The sequence below is a fragment of the Phodopus roborovskii genome, unplaced genomic scaffold (assembly GCF_943737965.1).
Source record: "Phodopus roborovskii unplaced genomic scaffold, PHOROB, whole genome shotgun sequence".
In the NCBI taxonomy this organism is placed as follows: Eukaryota; Metazoa; Chordata; class Mammalia; order Rodentia; family Cricetidae; genus Phodopus; species Phodopus roborovskii.
The window spans coordinates 7,814,113-7,832,975 of NW_026126540.1; the positions used below are offsets into that span (position 1 = coordinate 7,814,113).

General features: G+C 30.5%; 1 protein-coding gene across 1 annotated transcript in view; it reads right to left on the reverse strand.

Moving 5' to 3' along the window:
* Si (sucrase-isomaltase) overlaps positions 1 to 18,863 on the reverse strand; it is a 77,033-nt gene that overhangs the window by 36,498 nt on the left and 21,672 nt on the right. The window contains exons 13-24 of the mRNA XM_051198819.1: positions 16,175 to 16,259; positions 14,607 to 14,724; positions 13,172 to 13,343; positions 11,074 to 11,190; positions 9,661 to 9,815; positions 8,174 to 8,258; positions 7,349 to 7,405; positions 5,193 to 5,317; positions 3,558 to 3,646; positions 1,606 to 1,655; positions 596 to 766; positions 213 to 368 (exon numbers count right to left, since the gene is read on the reverse strand). Of these exons, the coding sequence (XP_051054776.1) occupies positions 213 to 368; positions 596 to 766; positions 1,606 to 1,655; positions 3,558 to 3,646; positions 5,193 to 5,317; positions 7,349 to 7,405; positions 8,174 to 8,258; positions 9,661 to 9,815; positions 11,074 to 11,190; positions 13,172 to 13,343; positions 14,607 to 14,724; positions 16,175 to 16,259 (1,380 nt within the window). The remainder of the gene's footprint in view (positions 1 to 212; positions 369 to 595; positions 767 to 1,605; positions 1,656 to 3,557; positions 3,647 to 5,192; positions 5,318 to 7,348; positions 7,406 to 8,173; positions 8,259 to 9,660; positions 9,816 to 11,073; positions 11,191 to 13,171; positions 13,344 to 14,606; positions 14,725 to 16,174; positions 16,260 to 18,863) is intronic.

Genomic DNA, 18,863 nt, shown 5'->3' on the forward strand with positions numbered 1-18,863 from the left:
TTATATGTTCATCTTCTCTGACATTTACCAAGCTATGTCTTTAAGAATTAATTTATCTAAAGTTTGATTATTCATGTGTAAATTGCAAATACGAAATGATTCATAAATGTTTGTATGTTATATATTACTGAATTTAAAATCTATGTGTAAATTTCACACTGATATGATTATTTGAAAACCACATATTTATTCAACAAGAAAACTGCTATTACCTCTTGCCAAATGCAGCCTCGCTGTACACATAAGTTCTCAGTTGCCATGCCTGCATCTGGATAACAACCAAATCTCTCATTTTCTGAGAAAATTTGATTCCATCTAACTCTAAAGCTTTTTCCAAGATTAAAGTTAAGATCTATAATTGAGAGAACCTATGGAAAAAATTAGGAAAAAATTATTAATTAATACTTTAACTTGATAATATCGAAATTTAAAAGTATTTCAAAGTACCACAAACCCAGTAAATTTTCAGATATATTTTTTAGAGGAACAGAAATGCGAGGGGGTGGGAAGGCATGTGACTTGAGTATCTTGAACACCAAGTGAAATATAAGAGCACATAACAAGCATATCAAACATTTTAAAGTGACCAACTTACCTTATTGGAGGCATCAAAAGTGAAAGCAGAATGAGAAGCCATCTGCTGAGCATTCTCTCCGACTGTAACTGCTGTCACAGTGTCTGTCAGCCCAAGAACTTTGATTGTTTTAAAAGCAAGGGCAGTTCCTTCTGAATATGCTGAATGTGTGCAATTAACAACCAAGTCATTCTGAGGAAAAACAGACCACATGGTTAGATTTAAGTCCTGTGATATTTGCTAGAATTATGGATAGAATATGGTGAAAGACATGGTTGAGTCATCCACCACACCATCCCACTAGTTAGCACTGTGCATATAACTCATTTTGTTTGTATATATCATGCAGCTCTATTTTTAGAATCAACAATAAAATCACATATGAGGTCACTCATATATAATATTTCATAGTCTAGCCACTATATTGATGTGAGATAACTCAGAGTTGTTAGAAAGAATAAAGAAATAAAGCTTCTGTGCAATTTTAAAAAATTAAATGTGCACATATTTTCATCCTTATTTCCAAATGATCACATATTATAACTGTGATTGACATATTAAAACATATCCATATACATAAATTATGTACCAGGTTGTGTATATATTTTTCAACCTTATTGCCAAGTGAACATCAACTATCACTGTGACTGACATAATAAACCATATCGATATTTAGAAATTATTTTCCATGTTGTATATATATTTTTATCCTTACTGCCAAATGAACATGGTTTATCACTGTGATTGACATTTTAAATCATATTGAATATATAGAAATTTTTTCCATGCTAAGTTAAAATAGACTTAAAGAAGTACAAATGATGCAAGGCATAGTTTCATTATAAATTTAATCTCATGCAGTTAACAAAGGTTTCCATGGCTCATAACGTAATAATTTAAATTTAACAATTAAATCAACAATTTATTTTGCTGCATACTAAAGAGAAAGTTAAGCACTTCACAGAAGCAGCTTCCAATAACTTATAAAATAGACATGAAAAAGTACACATATTTCCCAAAAAAGTTCTTACATTAGAAACTGAAAAGGTGTAAAATATGTAGTTTCCATTTTCTATGGTTCCTGAAATTAAAAAATAAATAATTATCAGATAAAAATGAAGTAAATTTTCTTTTCTTATTTTATATTTATAGAGTACTTAGTTTTTTTTAAATTATACTAATGAAGTGCTGTAAACAATTATTACTTTTACATTTCTAGTAGCTGGATTGGAGGATATTATTGTATTAAGAAGGAAAAATGGTAGGAAGTTTAGAAGAAAATTGATTAGGGAGCTCCATGGGTTTTGAAGGGAAGCAATATATGGTGAATAAAATTAAAGTGTATCATGTATTTGAGAGAATCTCCTGGGGACTCAACCCTGGGGACAGAACTTACAGGCAACAAAAGACTGATGAGATTGAAGGAAAGACTTTCCCAGGGAAGAGACACCAATTGGTTATTCTGTATCAAATAGTCAGTCCTATAAATTTATATGTTCAAATAAGTTGATACAAAATCAGTGGCAGATAATTACATACACATATACATATATCAGAAAACATGTATATATTTATGTACATATGTATGTATGAATACACCAAACAGTAGTAAATAAAGAATTTGAAAAGGAGCTAGAAGGAATATATGGTACTGATTTGAGATACAACAAAAGGAGAAATGTTGTAATAATGAAGCAGTTATAAACATTTTTTAAATTACAAGTAATATACAAAGGTAGGTATTTTTCAAATACTGAATAAGATTTTTATTTAATTTCCTTGCTAACAAATATATTAAATATATTATCTGATTTACTCTATTCATGAAGAGTAAATTATTCTAGAAATTCAGAAGAAAAGAAAAGTTATCCTAGTCAGGTATATTAGCCAGAGCCTATAATTTCAGTTTTGGAGAGGCAGAGGTAGAGACAGGAGAGCAAGACTGTTACCCAGCCTGGAATACATGGGACTTTGTCTCCACTAATAAAAGCAATAATAAAGATTATAGAGAATAATATGTTGTTTTAAATTAATATTTGAAGTGATATTTATATCTTAAGATAGTATTATGAAATTGTGTCTTTTTCTTTGAGCACATGATACAGCAAATGAAATATTTCATTATTTCAGAAAAATTAATGAATGTAGAAAGATATTAAATCAGATTTCACCGGTACATGAACAGTTAATGATTCAAATGTAAGAAAACAATGATATCTGTATTATGCATGTGCTAAATGGGTACTGTCATTGTTTAAAGGAAACTGAAGATTATATTAGTCAAATTTGAAAAAAATTTAAAGATAATAAATTTTAATGATATTTGAAAAGTAATGAGTTCAAATGGAAACTAAATAATATTTGTAGATGCAAATAAAACTATTATTACATAAGCGTCCCATGTTAAAATAAATGAAATTATTTTCAGTAAAATTTAAAGAATTCATTAAATTCTTTAACATTAAATTCTAAAAACATAAAATTAATAGGCATTATTTAAATACTATAATAAAATGGCTCATGATTGTTTTATTAGATATTTAGTTCATTTCTGGTTTATTGAATTGAATTCTCAAACTAAAATCTAAAGGATTCTGAATAATAGAAAAGGAATTTTTTTTTACCTTAAATAATTTGACACTGACATTAATTGACTATATCTGAAATTATTGCTTTTGTTTTGTTTCCATTAATAAAATTTTATGGTTAAAGAATACACTGAAGTACCCAAAATACTTGGAAATATAATACAATTCCTACACTGAAAATTTAACAAATTGTATCACATTGAAAGTATCAATGTGAGATAAAAATCACATATATTTGTCAAAATGTTTTTACAATTTCCAAATCACAAAGTAAATGTTAATCACATATACAAGTCAAATAGTGATGTCATTTCATGTAAAAATATCATTAGGAATGTAATCTGTATGAATAAAGATTAATTAGCAAATATCAAATAGAAGATGGTGAGACTCACCTTTAGTTTCACCATCATCCCAGAAGAAGTCTCCTTTTGCTGTCTGATTTTCATCTAATGCAACAATGAGACCTAGAGGATTCTTTCGGCTACAGTGTAAATAAAGTTTGAAAGGAATTAAAAACAATTTTGTAATCAAATTATAACTTATGACAAATACTTTTATTCTGTGGTATATTAACCTAAGAAGACTAATATCTATTTTTCCATTCATCATTTTCAAAGGAAATGTGCTATTGTGTGTAAAATACAAATCATGTAAACAAACCAAAACATAATATATAAGTATGATGATATGTAATTGTTGAAGGATATGACATCTGGAAAATTTAAACATTGTAACATTAAATATGTTTGAAGAATGTTCAATTTACGGTGCTGGTGAAATTTTTTCAGTGTTTAAAACATTGTGCTATTCACCAGGATCTCTGTTTGCTCACCAGCATCACCATCTAGTGAAGTCATAACTGTCTGTCTCTTTGTTATCTTGAATACTACAATCCCTTTGGATCACTCTGTGTACTGCACACTTAGTGTGTACATACAGACAAGCAAGCATGCCCACATACAAATAAATTTTAAAACTAAATAAGAATGTTCATTTCAACCAACATATCCTTAAATTGAAACGCCTTCATTATCCTTCTGATATGAAAATATGGCTGTGATGGCTAAATTTATGTCAGCTTGACCCAAGTTAGAGTCATCTGAGAGGAGGAAACCTCAACTGGAAAAACTCCTCTATATGATCCACCTGTAGGCAAGCCTGTGAAGCATTATCTTAATTAGTTATTTATACAGGAAGGACCAATCTATTGTTTTTGGTGCCATAACTGGGCTGGTGGTTCTGGGCTTTATAAGAAAGCAGACTGAACAAACCATGGAGAGTAAGCCAGTAAGCAGCTCTGCTCTATGGTTTAATGCATTGGCTCCTGCCTCCAGAATCCATCCCTGCTTGAGTTCCTGTCCTGATTTCTTTCAGTGATGGACTAAAATATGAAGTGTAAGTAAAACAAACAAACAAACAAACAAACAAACAAAACAAAAACAAAAACAAAACAAAACAAAAAAACCCTTTCCTTTTAGTCAAAATGATTCATAATAGCAATTGTAATCCTAACTAAAACACTGGTATTTTCAAATGTTAAAAGAAATGTATAACAATTTCCAAAGTAAAGTCAGTTAGAATGGAAATGAATCATGAGGTCAATTACACATCTTGTTCATGCTGTATCACTAGAATGTAACATTTCTGAGGCGATCAGGTCCTAGCACTTGTTCTACACAGATTATGTTACACAGAAGTTTTATTCTGTTCTTCAGGAAGATCTCGATGGTGACTGATTTTTGAGAACATTTTCATGAAATGGTTATAAAATTAATCATTACCATAAAACCAAACTATGAAATTGCTAACATAAACTCATGTAACAACTCACATTCCTCAAACAATAGTTGCAGAAAATAGAGCCTAGGCACTGTTATATGTGGATTATAAATTTATAAAATTGTGAGTCTACATACATGAAGTTTGTAGTCTAGGATACCAGACACTCTGACACAATATGTAAATCGTTACACAATATGTAAATCGTTATTATACTATATGGTTATGCCATGGTTCTTCAATTTTACCTTGCTGTTGTGGTTACATTAGGTTCCTGGATTGGGATTATATAGCCTCCTCTCAGATGCAATCCTATTTTATCTGCTGGAAGGTACATATCAACCCTTTGTTTTCTCCATGGCTTTTTTTCACCCTATAGTAAAATAATAAATATTATTTTATTGTTAATGCATCTTTTAAATCCTGATTCATAATGATTATAACTTATAAATTTTATGCACTTAATCAAGTATTTGTTTATTACTGTGGGGAGAAAGTAATGTTCATTCAGTTTTCAATGTTACAGAAAATTTCATTTTCATTGAAAATATAAAATTGGGTATAGAGAAATATTTCCTATCTACAATACACAAATTTTCTTTTCCTTTTTAAACTTAAGATGCTTCTAATAATTAAGATTCTTCATTCAATTGGACATTTATATTTTAGAGAGAACATGCGGTATTTGTCTTCAGTTGGCTCTTTAATCCAATAGAATATCTTCTAATCACATCCATTATTCTGCAGAAGACGTGATTTTACTATTTTAATGTGAAAATAATAATATGTTGTATATAAACAATTTCTTTGCACATTCTTCAACTAGAAAGCATGCACCTTGATTTGAAATATTACTTACTATAGGTGCAATGCTAAACATAAGGTTATATCATTTTGAAACATCCTTGCCACTGTAGTGTATACATTGCAAAGTAATATAACTTGATAGTAAAGTAAATCTTTAAATGACCGTACATTTTGGAAGAACTTCTGTGCTTTTTTACAGAAGGGAAAAAAGAAGAAAGTTTTGTAAGAGACAACAAAACACAATTTGATTAAGGTTGTAATAAATGAGTAATATTATTCTATGCCAGAATAGTATAACTGTCATCCAAAATAAGGTTCAGAATTAAATATTTTCCATTTCACTTTATTTTTTTCATAATTTTTTGTTTAAATTTGAAGTAAGCTTGTTTTACATGTCATTCCCAGTTCCTGCACCCTTCTGTCCTTCCCTGTCTCCCCCATCAACCCCAATCCCATTCCCTTTCTGCTACCCAGGGAGGATGAGGTCTTCCAAGGAGAGTCTTCAAAGTCTGTCATATCATTTGGAGCAGGGCCTACACCCTCCCCCACGTGTCTATGCTGATGAAGTATCCATATATGTGGAATGGGCTCCCAAATTCCACTTATAGACTAGGGATAAATACTTATCCACTACCAGCACCATAGACTGTCCAGTCCTCCTAACTAACACCTACTTTCAGGGGATCTGGATCAGTCCTATGCTGGATTCATTCTAGGCCTTAAATTTCCCATTATATGGCAGTAACAGTTATTAATAGGCAAAGTTTAATGCAGTAGACAACAGGTAACAATAAGAGAGTAAAAATGAAAGTTGTAATTACATTGATTTGCCCAGTATTGAATGGACAAACGCAATAAAACATTACACTGTAATCATATAAATGTACATTTTGATGTTTCAAAGAAAGTGTCATATAATGTGCAAGCATCAACTTATTTAATAATTACACATACTATGCTTGCATTAAGTTATCATTTACTTCATAATTATATATAATTAAAATAATAAAGGAATAAATAACAGGAAAATGTTGCACATAAAATAAATTTTGTTTGGCTTTAGAAAGTCTTTTCAAACATGTTTCCAACCAAAATTCCCACTCAGCCAAACATATGAAATATAGTCACTTTACAAATTATTTCTGAATATGAAGATGTCTTAAGTACCCCCACTTCCAAACAATAATAAAAGGATCGTATCTATGATTTGCAAATGCTATTTTTTGTCTTTTCTAGTCGACCATGAAAAACATTTTCAATGATTTAATTTTTTTTTTATTTAAAAACATGTAAGTCTATCTCAATACATCTGGAAGGAAGTCAAATATAAACTAAGAGAAAAGAGTTAATAAGTTTCCATTCCTTTGTAAGATAATCCTTTAATGTAATTTAATACAAAAATATATTAGTTTGATAAAAATATGGCTTTATATTAAGAACCTGGCTCATATGTGATGGAAAGTAATTGTACATCAATTTTTACACAGAACTTCAGTTGATGAATATTTCCTATAATACTCTCAGAACTCCCAAAAAATGCAGATACACTGTGTGGAAAAATGTGATTGTGTGGCTTACATGTATTTAGAATACTTACTGTTTCATAATCATACCAGGTAGCATCAGGAATGTATGCACTCACAGATTCTGTTCCCTAAATTTAAGAAAATCAGTGTAAATATACAAAATATAGTAAATACACATGAGATATGCACATTTTTGTAATTCCAATTCTCAAGATAGATCTTGTCAAGTACTGTTTTAGATTTTCCATTTTCAAGAGAAAAATACTTATCTGTTCTTACACTACAGTAGTTATTAATTATTTGCTTTTCAACATATTGTAAAACACATTCTAGCAGCAAAGGGGATACTATTTAGGTGAAAATTATAATAAATGCATGCATGTATGTTGTTATAATACACATGATTATTGTGATCTAAAACATTTCTATGAAACTACATGGACAGTAGTATTTAGAAATAGAAGTCACATATATTCTACTCCATTTTTTATTTATTTATTTATTTATTTATTTATTTTTTTGCTTTTCATATTTTAACATCGGCTGTTTTACATGGGCATTTGCTCATATCTTAGCAAAATTGCAATGTTTATATTTTCTAAGTGCAAGCTAAGTAATGTTATGAAAAGCTTTTAGATAATGCAATAAATATAAACTTTTCAATCTACAACTGATTATACACACCCCCTCATTGAATTGCTCAGTGTATTTTATAATCCAGAGGTATCAAATAAATCTGTAATCATCAAAACCTTTTGGCATTTTAAATTCAGTAAGAAATTGTGAGCTAGAAGTTGTTCACTGAGAAGTGTTATCTAGGTGCATCTTAACTATGAACAGGATTTGCTCTGTGAAATTATCTTTAAGGGATGAATTAATAAATATAGAAAGCCTACCTGTTTCAAAACAGGAGTGATAAGCAGTGCAGGGCCCCATAGAAATTGGGTGTCCTCAATCCAGCTGTTTAGGTCTTCATAAAATCTAATATTGGATAATATTGGATAACTTGTAACATATGAAACAAACAAACTAAATTGCTTATTTTTTAATCTTTTCTGTTCTTCCATGAGAATAATTATTTTAAATTTATTTGTTTAGTATGTCATTATTATGCAATAATTCTAATATAGTTTATACAACATTCAGTATGGAAGAAAGGCAAAGAGAAAGGAAGGGGAGTAAAATGGAGAAAGGATGGTAGGCATGAGTTAGTGGCATACTCAAAACTCCCAAAAGTCTGCCATAGATATCTGGCTTCATTTAAAGTATAATAAGCAAATTGTTCTTTATTATTTTCTTGTAAGGCAGGTTCATAAATTTCTAGAATTATTTAATTTTCTACTTGCAAGATTTTTGTCCAAAACATTTAACATACATTTATAAGGAATGTTGGGTCATTCACTAAGAAACATCACATTTGTTCATAACATACAACCATGTAGAAAATATACATTTTTATAACTATACCACACTATTGATCTACATTTAGGAGGTTTTTAATGCATGATTGTTACATTTTCAGTAAGTTTTAATTTAAATCTTACTGCTATTCATAATATAGTTTAGTGTATTTTTCTTTATAAGTTCTGCTAATTTCCCATCTGTAGCTTAATCTTGTCTACCCAGAGGACTGATCACAATCATTGTATATATCAGAAATCTGTCTATATACATTTTGTAAAATAGAAATCATTGATCCACTTTCCATCTTGATTTATTTCTATTAGTGTTTTATTATATCTGAATATACATTTTTTCCTATGATTTCTGTGTGTTTTTCATAAATGTGTGTAATATGTGTGTGTAGTATGGTACTTGTGTGTGGTAGTTAGTATGTATGAATGTGCATGAACATGGCATGTTGCATGCATGTGGTATGTGCATGATGTGTGTGGTGTATGAATATGACTTGTGTAGATGTGTGTTGTATGTGTGTATGTGTCATAATGTGTGTATGTGTATGTTATAATGTGGATATATATGTTTTGTGGGTTTATGCAAATGTGTATAATGTATCTATGTTTGTGGTGCACATATATGAGGTTAAATGTGTGCATGCCCATTCTCACATGTAGAGAATGGAGAAAGTCGTCTTTCTTTATTTGCTCCTTGCATTATTACCTTGATCAGGTTATCTCCTGAAGCAGGATCTCACCACTTAAGCTAGCTTAGTCTAGAAGTATAGCTAGTTCTTGGGACCCACCTCACTCTGAGCCCCTTAATGTTGTGGTTACATTCAAAAGCAGCCATCTCTAACATTTTTGCATGGGTCCTGGAGGTTAGAACTTTATCCTTCTTGTTGGCAGAGTGAGGTCTCTAACTATTTGAGACAGCTTTCCAACTCCTCAACTCACCATACTCATTTGTAATTCCCAATACTCACTCATGAAGAAATGGCCTTGCGACTGTCTCTCCAAACATGTGGGCTTTGTAGAACAGGGTGTAGAGGAAAGGGAGTAAGGTGTAGCGGATGGTTAAGTAGTGCCTTGATGTCTTTACCAAAAGAGAGTTTTGTCCAAAAAATGCAGGATCTTGCTCCTGCAAAATATTAAAGAAATCAGAATTAGAAAAGAAAATATAAGTAGACATTTAAACTGGAACCATTTTGATTAGTGTTTAAAGTAAATTGCTTGAATTTGAGCTCCTCTATGAAAGATTAAATACATCCCTATAATACCCCTTTTATTACTAGGTAGTTCAGGGTTTGTGTCCTCAGTTGTATTTTAAATAAATTCTTTTTTAAAATACACATTTCTCACCTAGATATATATTTTGAAAAGATGAAAATGACAAAATAGAAGATGTAATCTCTTAATTCTTTTATAATGATTCCTATTTTTGATGTTGTTAAAAACCTTAGTCAAATAGTCTGTGCTTTGTTCCAAATATAACAGAATGCCTATTATTGAATTTGTACTCAGCTCCATGACATACTTTGACCAATGGGATGTGCATTACAAATTCATTCACAGGCCTGAAATGTTTAAAGGAGTCTGTCCTGTCCACAGCTATTGACTGCAGGACGGACAGTAATAATCTATAGATCAAGAACCACATACAACAATGTTTCCTGGTAAGTTAGCAAACTTCTATTTTCTAATCCCATGGTCATGGATTCCTCAAAATCTCCTTTTTACCATTTGTCTGGGTTCTCTGAAGTTACTACACAGCCTGAGTAGTGCAGCTGACATTTCCCAAATGGAACTAAGATTTTATATGAGAGCAATATGTGAACACTGAAACCTTTGATCAGCATGTTAACTGTCTTGCAGGTGTAAATGATATTACAGTTCTCTCTTAAAAATGTGTCCATGATAGGCAACAGCATACAGATTGCATGTGAGAATAGATATATTTTCTTACACTTCTGTTCCTACCAGTTCAGAAGCATGCTTTAAAAGTTACTGTTGTATTTGCTGAGATGTTTGTTCACTCTTAATAATATTTACAAAATTATTTTGGGCTCAAATTATGTGTCTTGAACTATTTTTTGTTCCTTTCATTAAAAAAAAGCTAAGAATCTTGCATACAGTGTTATATTTGTTATAAAATGAATCAAAACTTTCACTATTAAAATCAAAGATGAAATATGGTATCAATGTATTTTATGATTTTTTTCATTTGTCTATTTTTTGATATAAAATGTATTGACATTGAGAAGTGGATTTCCAAAATTAATTCATAAAATAGTTTACATACTTGTTAATCTTACTATATTTATACTGAAAAAAAGCATTGTTTAAAAATACAGTTGTATTTGTTTCAAAACATGAAGAAAACTGCTGGTGTCACTTACCATATAGCCTTCAGCATTGTGGTTTCTAGAAAATGGATAAAAAGCTCCGAGTTGCATCCACCTTCTGCAGAGTTCCTCTGTAGTGTTAGCCACAAATCCACAGATGTCTGCTCCAACCTAAAAAACAGTGTCTCTCTTATTCATGTGTTGACATTCTACTTTGTCTGCTGCATCCTGGTGTGTGCTCCAACTAACAGACATTGCTCATAATCTAGTTGTTTTATTGCCCTCATATGCATCCTCTGAACTGATTTATTCTCAGTGTTTGATCATTATTTTAATACATCTACATTAATTTTATTCTCTGCTTCCTGTCTCCCACCTTCCTTCACCTACCCACTCTAAATATTCCTATTGTTAATTTTCAGAACTCACCTTGATGACCAGGTTTAATTTTTATCACTGTTTACATGAAATGTGTTTTATCAGTGTTTAGCTTTAATTTATTTAGTGTATGTTTAGGTTAAGATCATTTGAAATGTTTCAGTATGTACAGCTTTTATTTAATATTATTCATTCTAAATATTCCAAAGTTTTCTGTAGATTTCCAAATACTTTCTTGTTTTCTCCATTAATCATTAGATATTATATACATTAAACCTATCATCCCAGTTTGTTAGACACTTTAATAAGACATATTTTGATTAGCTAAATGTTTATTTTTATTCTAATGCAATATAAAGTCCTCTGTGCATTTATTTCATTATGTTATGTTTGAGTATTACTACTTAAAATGTCATAAATTATACTCATATTTTCTTCTAAAATGATTAAACTTTACTTTAATCACATGTACTTCATTTGGTATGGACTTTTATAGATTATGTGAGAAATAGCAATATGTTATTTTGTATTTTCAAATGTATACTTGATCATATATTCATATATATACAGTAATGTGGATGATTTCATATATATATATATGTATATATATATATGAGCTTGTGCCCTTTTTAACATAGCAAGCCTAGTTGAAAACCCACATGCCAAATTCAAGTTGTTAATTCCTAGTTCTTTATCTGACAGAACAAATTCATGTGCAATTAATTTGGATTTCAATTTCGGAACAGTTTCTGTTTCCAATATAATAGTTATTAGCCAATGTGATATAACCCTTCAATTTGTTTACTAATCATTTACAATTTCTTACCATATAGATACTAACACAGAGTGGGCAAAAAAAAAATGAAGGAAGGTATTAGAATACACATGGCATGCTCAGATAAGGAAGGAAGGCCCACAAGACTGACTGACCCAAAATTACAGCAAAAATGGGGTATGGTCCAGGAAACCCCACCCCTAGTGAGGAGCTATAGATAAAAGATGGCTTTTGAGGATGGGTTAGTTTTCATCAGGAATGTTACCCCTGAGAAGATCTGTTCCTCTGTAGATTGTCCTACACCAATATAAATGCTGGCTGCATTAAGCAGCCTCAGTATGATTTTAAAAAGAGGGGACTATTGGAGTTGATAAAGGAGGAAGCAGAGGGAATGGAAAAGAGAGTAGATATGATGAAAACAAGTTATAGGCTGATATGAAGTTATAAATGACTAAAATGAGATTGGGGTCAAAAAAGATAAGCTAGAACAGAAGGAAATGAATGTATAAAAGTAAAATATGGTGATGAGTATGAAAAATTAATAAAATGATTCAAATATAAATGCTTTTTTAATATCAATGTTGATCGATTAAAGAACATTTTTTGATGAAATTCTATTTTTATTAGTACGTGGTTTAATGTGTTGTTCAAATTATCAAATAATTATTTTGTACATTATTTTATTTCACATTGCTTCATTGAAGTGACTTTTCTTTCATTACTATACGTTTTAATTACTTTTCTTTTCCTATATTAAAATTCATGCTCTAATTAAAAGTTTTCACTGTGTCTTTACTTTTATTGTCTTTGTATACTTTTATTTATTTTGTTTTATTTGTGTTTATTTTTTCAACTGTTGAATTTTAAGCTAAATTTTTGATAGATTTATTTTCAGACATTTCATAATTCATAGTTAGAATTTACTATATTTTTCACTTCCTTAAAATTGTTTGAATATTGGCCTGTCCTATTCTTTTGGCTAGTATTAAACTGTCTTACCAAAGGCATGCCAAACAGCCCAAACTCCAGCATTCCAGTGATGGACCATTCCATCTGTTCCCACGAGGCAGTATTGTCTCCAAGCCAATGGGCAGCATGCCTTCCAGAGCCAGCAAATGTTGACCGAGTAAGGATGAAACTTCTCTTGTTTGGAAAAACTTTTTCCACAGCTCTAAAAATACAATCATGTTAAAACATAAGTATTATTCCAGAATAAAATTGACTTCATTAACTTAAAAATGTTACTTTCAGATGTGTATTTGATCTCTGACTCAAGACATAATATTTAGAAAATTTATGGAACTTTAACTTATTTTGCATTTTGATACCAATATGCAGCTCATTTAAGTAAATTCTGATTAAACACATGAGAAGAATATCTTTGAAAAGGATAAGTTTCTGTCAAAGGAAGTCATCAGAAACAAAGAAGAAAACCAAAATACTTCAAAATATGAAATCAACTGGAGTTGCTTTGTAAAACTGTGGTAACCTCCCATGCCTTTTCCATATTATAAGCTATATTATATTGAACCATAAGATATTGCCATGCTTTATCTCCAATAATTTAACTATTTAAAAAATGTAATGTTTCATACTACATCCAGGTTTTATTAATTTAAATTTTAGAGTTACTAATTGAAACAGAATTACAACATCTCCTTCCTCCCTCCCTCCAGGCTGTGCTGGTAATGTTCCCTTACAACCATCCTTTGTCCTCTGCTTTCAAGTTACTAGCTTATTTTTCTTTTATTACTAATCTCACATGTAGGTGTGCACAAAGAGAAGTATCAACACTATGATGAAAATATACAAAAGTTTTGGTACATTGTACAATTTACCACCAGCAAAGCATTAACACTTAAGTATTTACTTGAAGAGACCAAGGTGTGTGTGTGTGTGTGTGTGTGTGTGTGTGTGTGTGTGTGTGTGATCAGTTACTGCTCTGTAGAATGTTAGAAAACACCAGATACAGAGCAGAAAATCAAGGAGCTCTGGTTATCTGTTTCTGTTTTTGTGCTATGTTCCTTATTCTGTGATATTCTACTACTTAGAAACTCAGTGCATTGAAACACTGATTTTTTTAGGGAATAAATAATAGTTATTGTGTCATCATATTCTTAAACTAAATTAAAACTTCATGACTGATAAAAAATATTTATTATTGTTTTCCATAGAAAGTAAACAGAAGAAATTCTTAAAGGATAAACTCTATGAATTAAGCAAATCTTTGCTCACTACATGTGTCATTTGATTCTTGATTATATACTAATATTGATAACATCTGTGTTAGGAAAAGAGAAAGATATTAGAAATTCATCATAAAATAATTTTTGTATTTCTTACTCTTGCACCTTTCTATCTAAATTGCTCAACTTCCAGAAACACATATGTAAAATAAAAAATAATTTTTTATTTTCTGTGAAATTTTACATACTTCTCTGTGGCTATAGACATGCTGTATCCATACAGGCTGTGGACATCATACTGCTTCCCCCAGTACTGCACAGCATCCATGCAGAGCGTTTTGGAATACAAAATTTTGTCAAGAATACCTTAAGGAAAATAATGTAACAAACAATCTTATGAGATTTTTGAATAAGATTTGTGCCTGTTTTTCTAATATGTTCTCCATATCTAAACAAACATAAAAATCACAGAATACTACAGTTGGTTAAACAATATCCATTTAGGTTCATGCATTTCATTCCTGTGGAGACTAGAAAATTATTTTAGCTACAAGAAGTGTATATACTTTACCCATTAACTACATTACACTTCATGTAATATAATTTAACTGAACAGCATTCTTTGGTTTTAACAATAAATAAATTCTTGAGAAGGAACTTTAATGAGTGAATTGCACTTATATTGTACAGATTTTCCTCAAATACTAATTGTAATAATTTATAGGACATAAATTGCATTTTTGTTAGGAGCTGGGGAGATGACTCAGTAAGTGCTCAGTACACAAGATTGAGAACCTGAGTTTGAGTCTCAAGAACTCATATGAAAGGTACATATGATGGTGAGTTTTCCTAGCACTAGAAGATAGACAGAGGGCTATCTGCAGAATTTTCAAACTCTCTCACCTCCTTTCCTTCCTTGCTTTTTTTCTTCTTTTTTTCCTTCCTTTCTTCCATCTTTCCTTCCTTCATTCATTCCTTCCTTTTTCTTTTCTCTCTCTCTCTCTCTCTCTCTCTCTCTCTCTCTCTCTCTCTCTCTCTCTCTCTCTTTCTCTCACACACACACACACACACTCCTAGTCAATCAATGACCTCTAGCTTTAGTGAAGAAATCTTGTCTAAAAAGTGAATTTTGAGGAACTTTGGCTCAACAATTAATAAATCTTTTTTCTGAAGACTGAGCTACCAGAATCTAGATCTCAGCACCCACACAGAAAGCTGGATGTGTCATGCAGTTCAATAAATCAGTAGGTAGAAACAATTAGGATATGCTGGGAAAATGTGAGTCCCAATTTGAAGGAGAACCCTACCTCTGTGGAACAGAAAGAAGGTGATAGGAAGGTAAAACAAACCTACTCGGTTCTGTGCATCCACACAGGCATATCTGTTAATGAACATTTAGGAATACACTTACATAGACATAATAAATAAAAAAATAAATAAAATTTACAAAATACTAAAGAAAATAATAGATGAAGAAACTAGTATCTTATTTTCCACGAGCATTAATGTGAAAACATACAAACACACAATACAACACACAAAAGATCAATACAAATAAGGTAGAGAGTAAAAGAAAAAGACATAATTTCATATGTAAACAGAAAATATGTATACATACATACAATACATACACTAATAAGTATTACATCAATGTAACCACAATTATTATGTTTGCCAAAAGGAAGGAATAACTAGTGATTTTAGGATTAAAATTATAACAACAGTTGATAATTTAGAAATATATTATAGAATTTATTAGTTAACAAAGCTTTTTTTTAATCAACTCTGGGTAATTAAGTAAGAAAATGGAATTTACCAGGAGTGAAAGGGGGATAATTCATTTTATTGACGGTGCACCCTTTCAATGAACCTTGAATAAAGCTGGAAACTTCATTCATGTCCTGAGTGTATAGAAAAGAGAAAATAGCAGCAGTTAAATATTATGAATAACAGATTTCCTATGCCATTTAAAAGGTGGTAAATGAAATAGTTTGTCTTAGATTACCCATATGCGTACATATTCATTAGAGACCTAAAAATGGGGTGCATACACTACAATGGGTACCCTAGACTTGAGTGAATGTTTTTAAGTGTTGAAAACACCTCTCACTTTACACAATTATAAGTCTACACAAAGCACCTCTATGGATACAATAAATATCTTTTGGATAGCCTTATAAGTCTTTTTACTCTACATTACTTATACACATTCCTAGAAAAGTCATTCTTATACATATTTGATTTTGATGGGCAGGTATCTAGTTTTCATCATGTACTCAGCCTATTTCTGGTGCCCATATTCACTTACTCCACGGCTTCTGGGCATTGTTAAAATCCTGAAATATTTGCAAGGAGACTTAAGTTAGGTTAATTTTATTCTAAAAACACTTTAAACAAATTTGTTTTTTGAAAAATTATTCATAAATTATAACAGAGTATATGTGATGGCTATTCTAGGTTGTCAATTGGGTTACTTGTACAATTAATTAAAACCCATGAAGCTCAATACACCTGAGAGGGATTTTTCTTAATTAAGCCATTTGAAGTGTCTTAATTAATAGTCACCTTTAATCTGGGCCATGGATTCTTATGGCAGTTTAGATAAAAAAAAACATGAAAGAAGGAAATGCTTGCCCCTCTCTTACTTCAACTTTGTTGGAGCCTACTTTTTCAGGTTTCTAACATATACAGAAGACCACCTGAGACATCCAGCTTTGTGGGCTAAACAACTGCTGGATTCTCAGACTTCCATTTGGAGATAATCACTGTTGCATTAGCTGGACCAAAACCTGGAAGGCATTCTGATAAATACCATATATCTCATATACAATATATATCAGTGTGGGAAAAGTTGAAGTGAACTTAAGGTATGTATGTATGTATGTATGTATGTATGTATGTATGTACAATTCTAACTGTTCTATTCCTCTGGAGAACAATGACTATTACATGATATTAATACATAGATCTCAAACAAGTCTTAATATTAATAGTACAATAGTACTATTAATAGTACAATATAACCATTTAAGTGAAGGCTTGCACTAAAAGAATAATGTATAAATATATGTATAATTTTAAACCATATCACTCAAGTGAAATATGTTCAACTCCTGTTCCTTTCACGTTAATTACTTAAAGAGTGCCTATGGATTTTTCCCAGAGTTTTTTGGAAAGAATCCACTGCTCTCAAAGAAAACTCTGTTCTTGAGGTTTCTAGTCTGATCTTTAATCTTTTAAGCTCCAAATCTGTTTTCAAAGTTGTAGCTTCACCTTTCATCATTCTTCATTATTTTTGTTTTGAGTCAGCTTTCTAGAATATTCTTTAAAATAATTATTCCTGTTCCAATGATTGAGTCCATCTTTTCTAATACTTAGTAAATTGCCGTGAACACACAGCAAATATTTATGGACTATACCAGTGTAGGGTAACTACAAGAATAATAAATGCAGCATTTGCAAAGATGTAATGATGAAATATCTGCATTACAGTTATAATTTGCTCTTGTTTTTCACAAATTTCTAACTTTAACACCCAGATATTACTATGTACTCCTCTGGATTCTTTTGACATCAAGGTATCAAAGACAATTAGTTATATCTTTTTTTTAAATATGGAATGAAATGAGCCACTCAGAGTTTTGAGAAAATATGTTCTTCATAGTAACAAAAAAGGTAATTGGTACCTTATACAAAATGTGTTCTAAATAACTATGGATGAGAAAATGTACCAGTAACCCAATGTTTAAAAAGATGTAAAGCTATCATGGTGTTTGGAAATTATCTAGAATATTATACTTATTTCTGTTTGTCTCCATGAGGTGAAATTAAGTAGTAGTATTTTTACTCAGATTAAAAGTGTAGATGAAACTAATTTTCCATGACTCTAACAGTTAAGTTAATGAATAAATAATCTCAATAAATATAGCCTACATATGGAATTGGTAACATAATTTTATAAAAAATATACTTAAGGAAGAAGAACTAAAATAGCTACAAAGGATTTGTATGTAAGATATATTAAAATAGGATTGTTTTTTTAATTAAACAAAAAATTAAAAGTTATATTTGAGTATATCTTTTTAATAAATAAGGTCTATAATTATTTCAAACGTTGTAAAATAAATTAGTATATTTCTGCACTGAATCATTCTTTTTTAAGGTATTAAACTACAAAAAAAATATAACTGCAAAAACATACCTATAAGTAGAAAACCTTGGGAAAGCCTTTCAATTTGAAAATATTAGGTAGCAGCATTGGTTTCAAACAATGGCTTTAGTACTATTCATATCGAACTCAGTAGGCTCTTTGTCAGATATTAGGAGATTGATCTTTTTAATAATTATGAGGAAAAGGGAGTTCATTTTTATGACAACCTATGTATAAAATCCATATTTGGCTACATTAGCTCACAAAAATTCTCAAAATAAGTTTAATGTACATTTTAATTATAAAAACTTAATATCTATTCAAGTTATAAAACCATTTTTGAACTTGAGAAAAA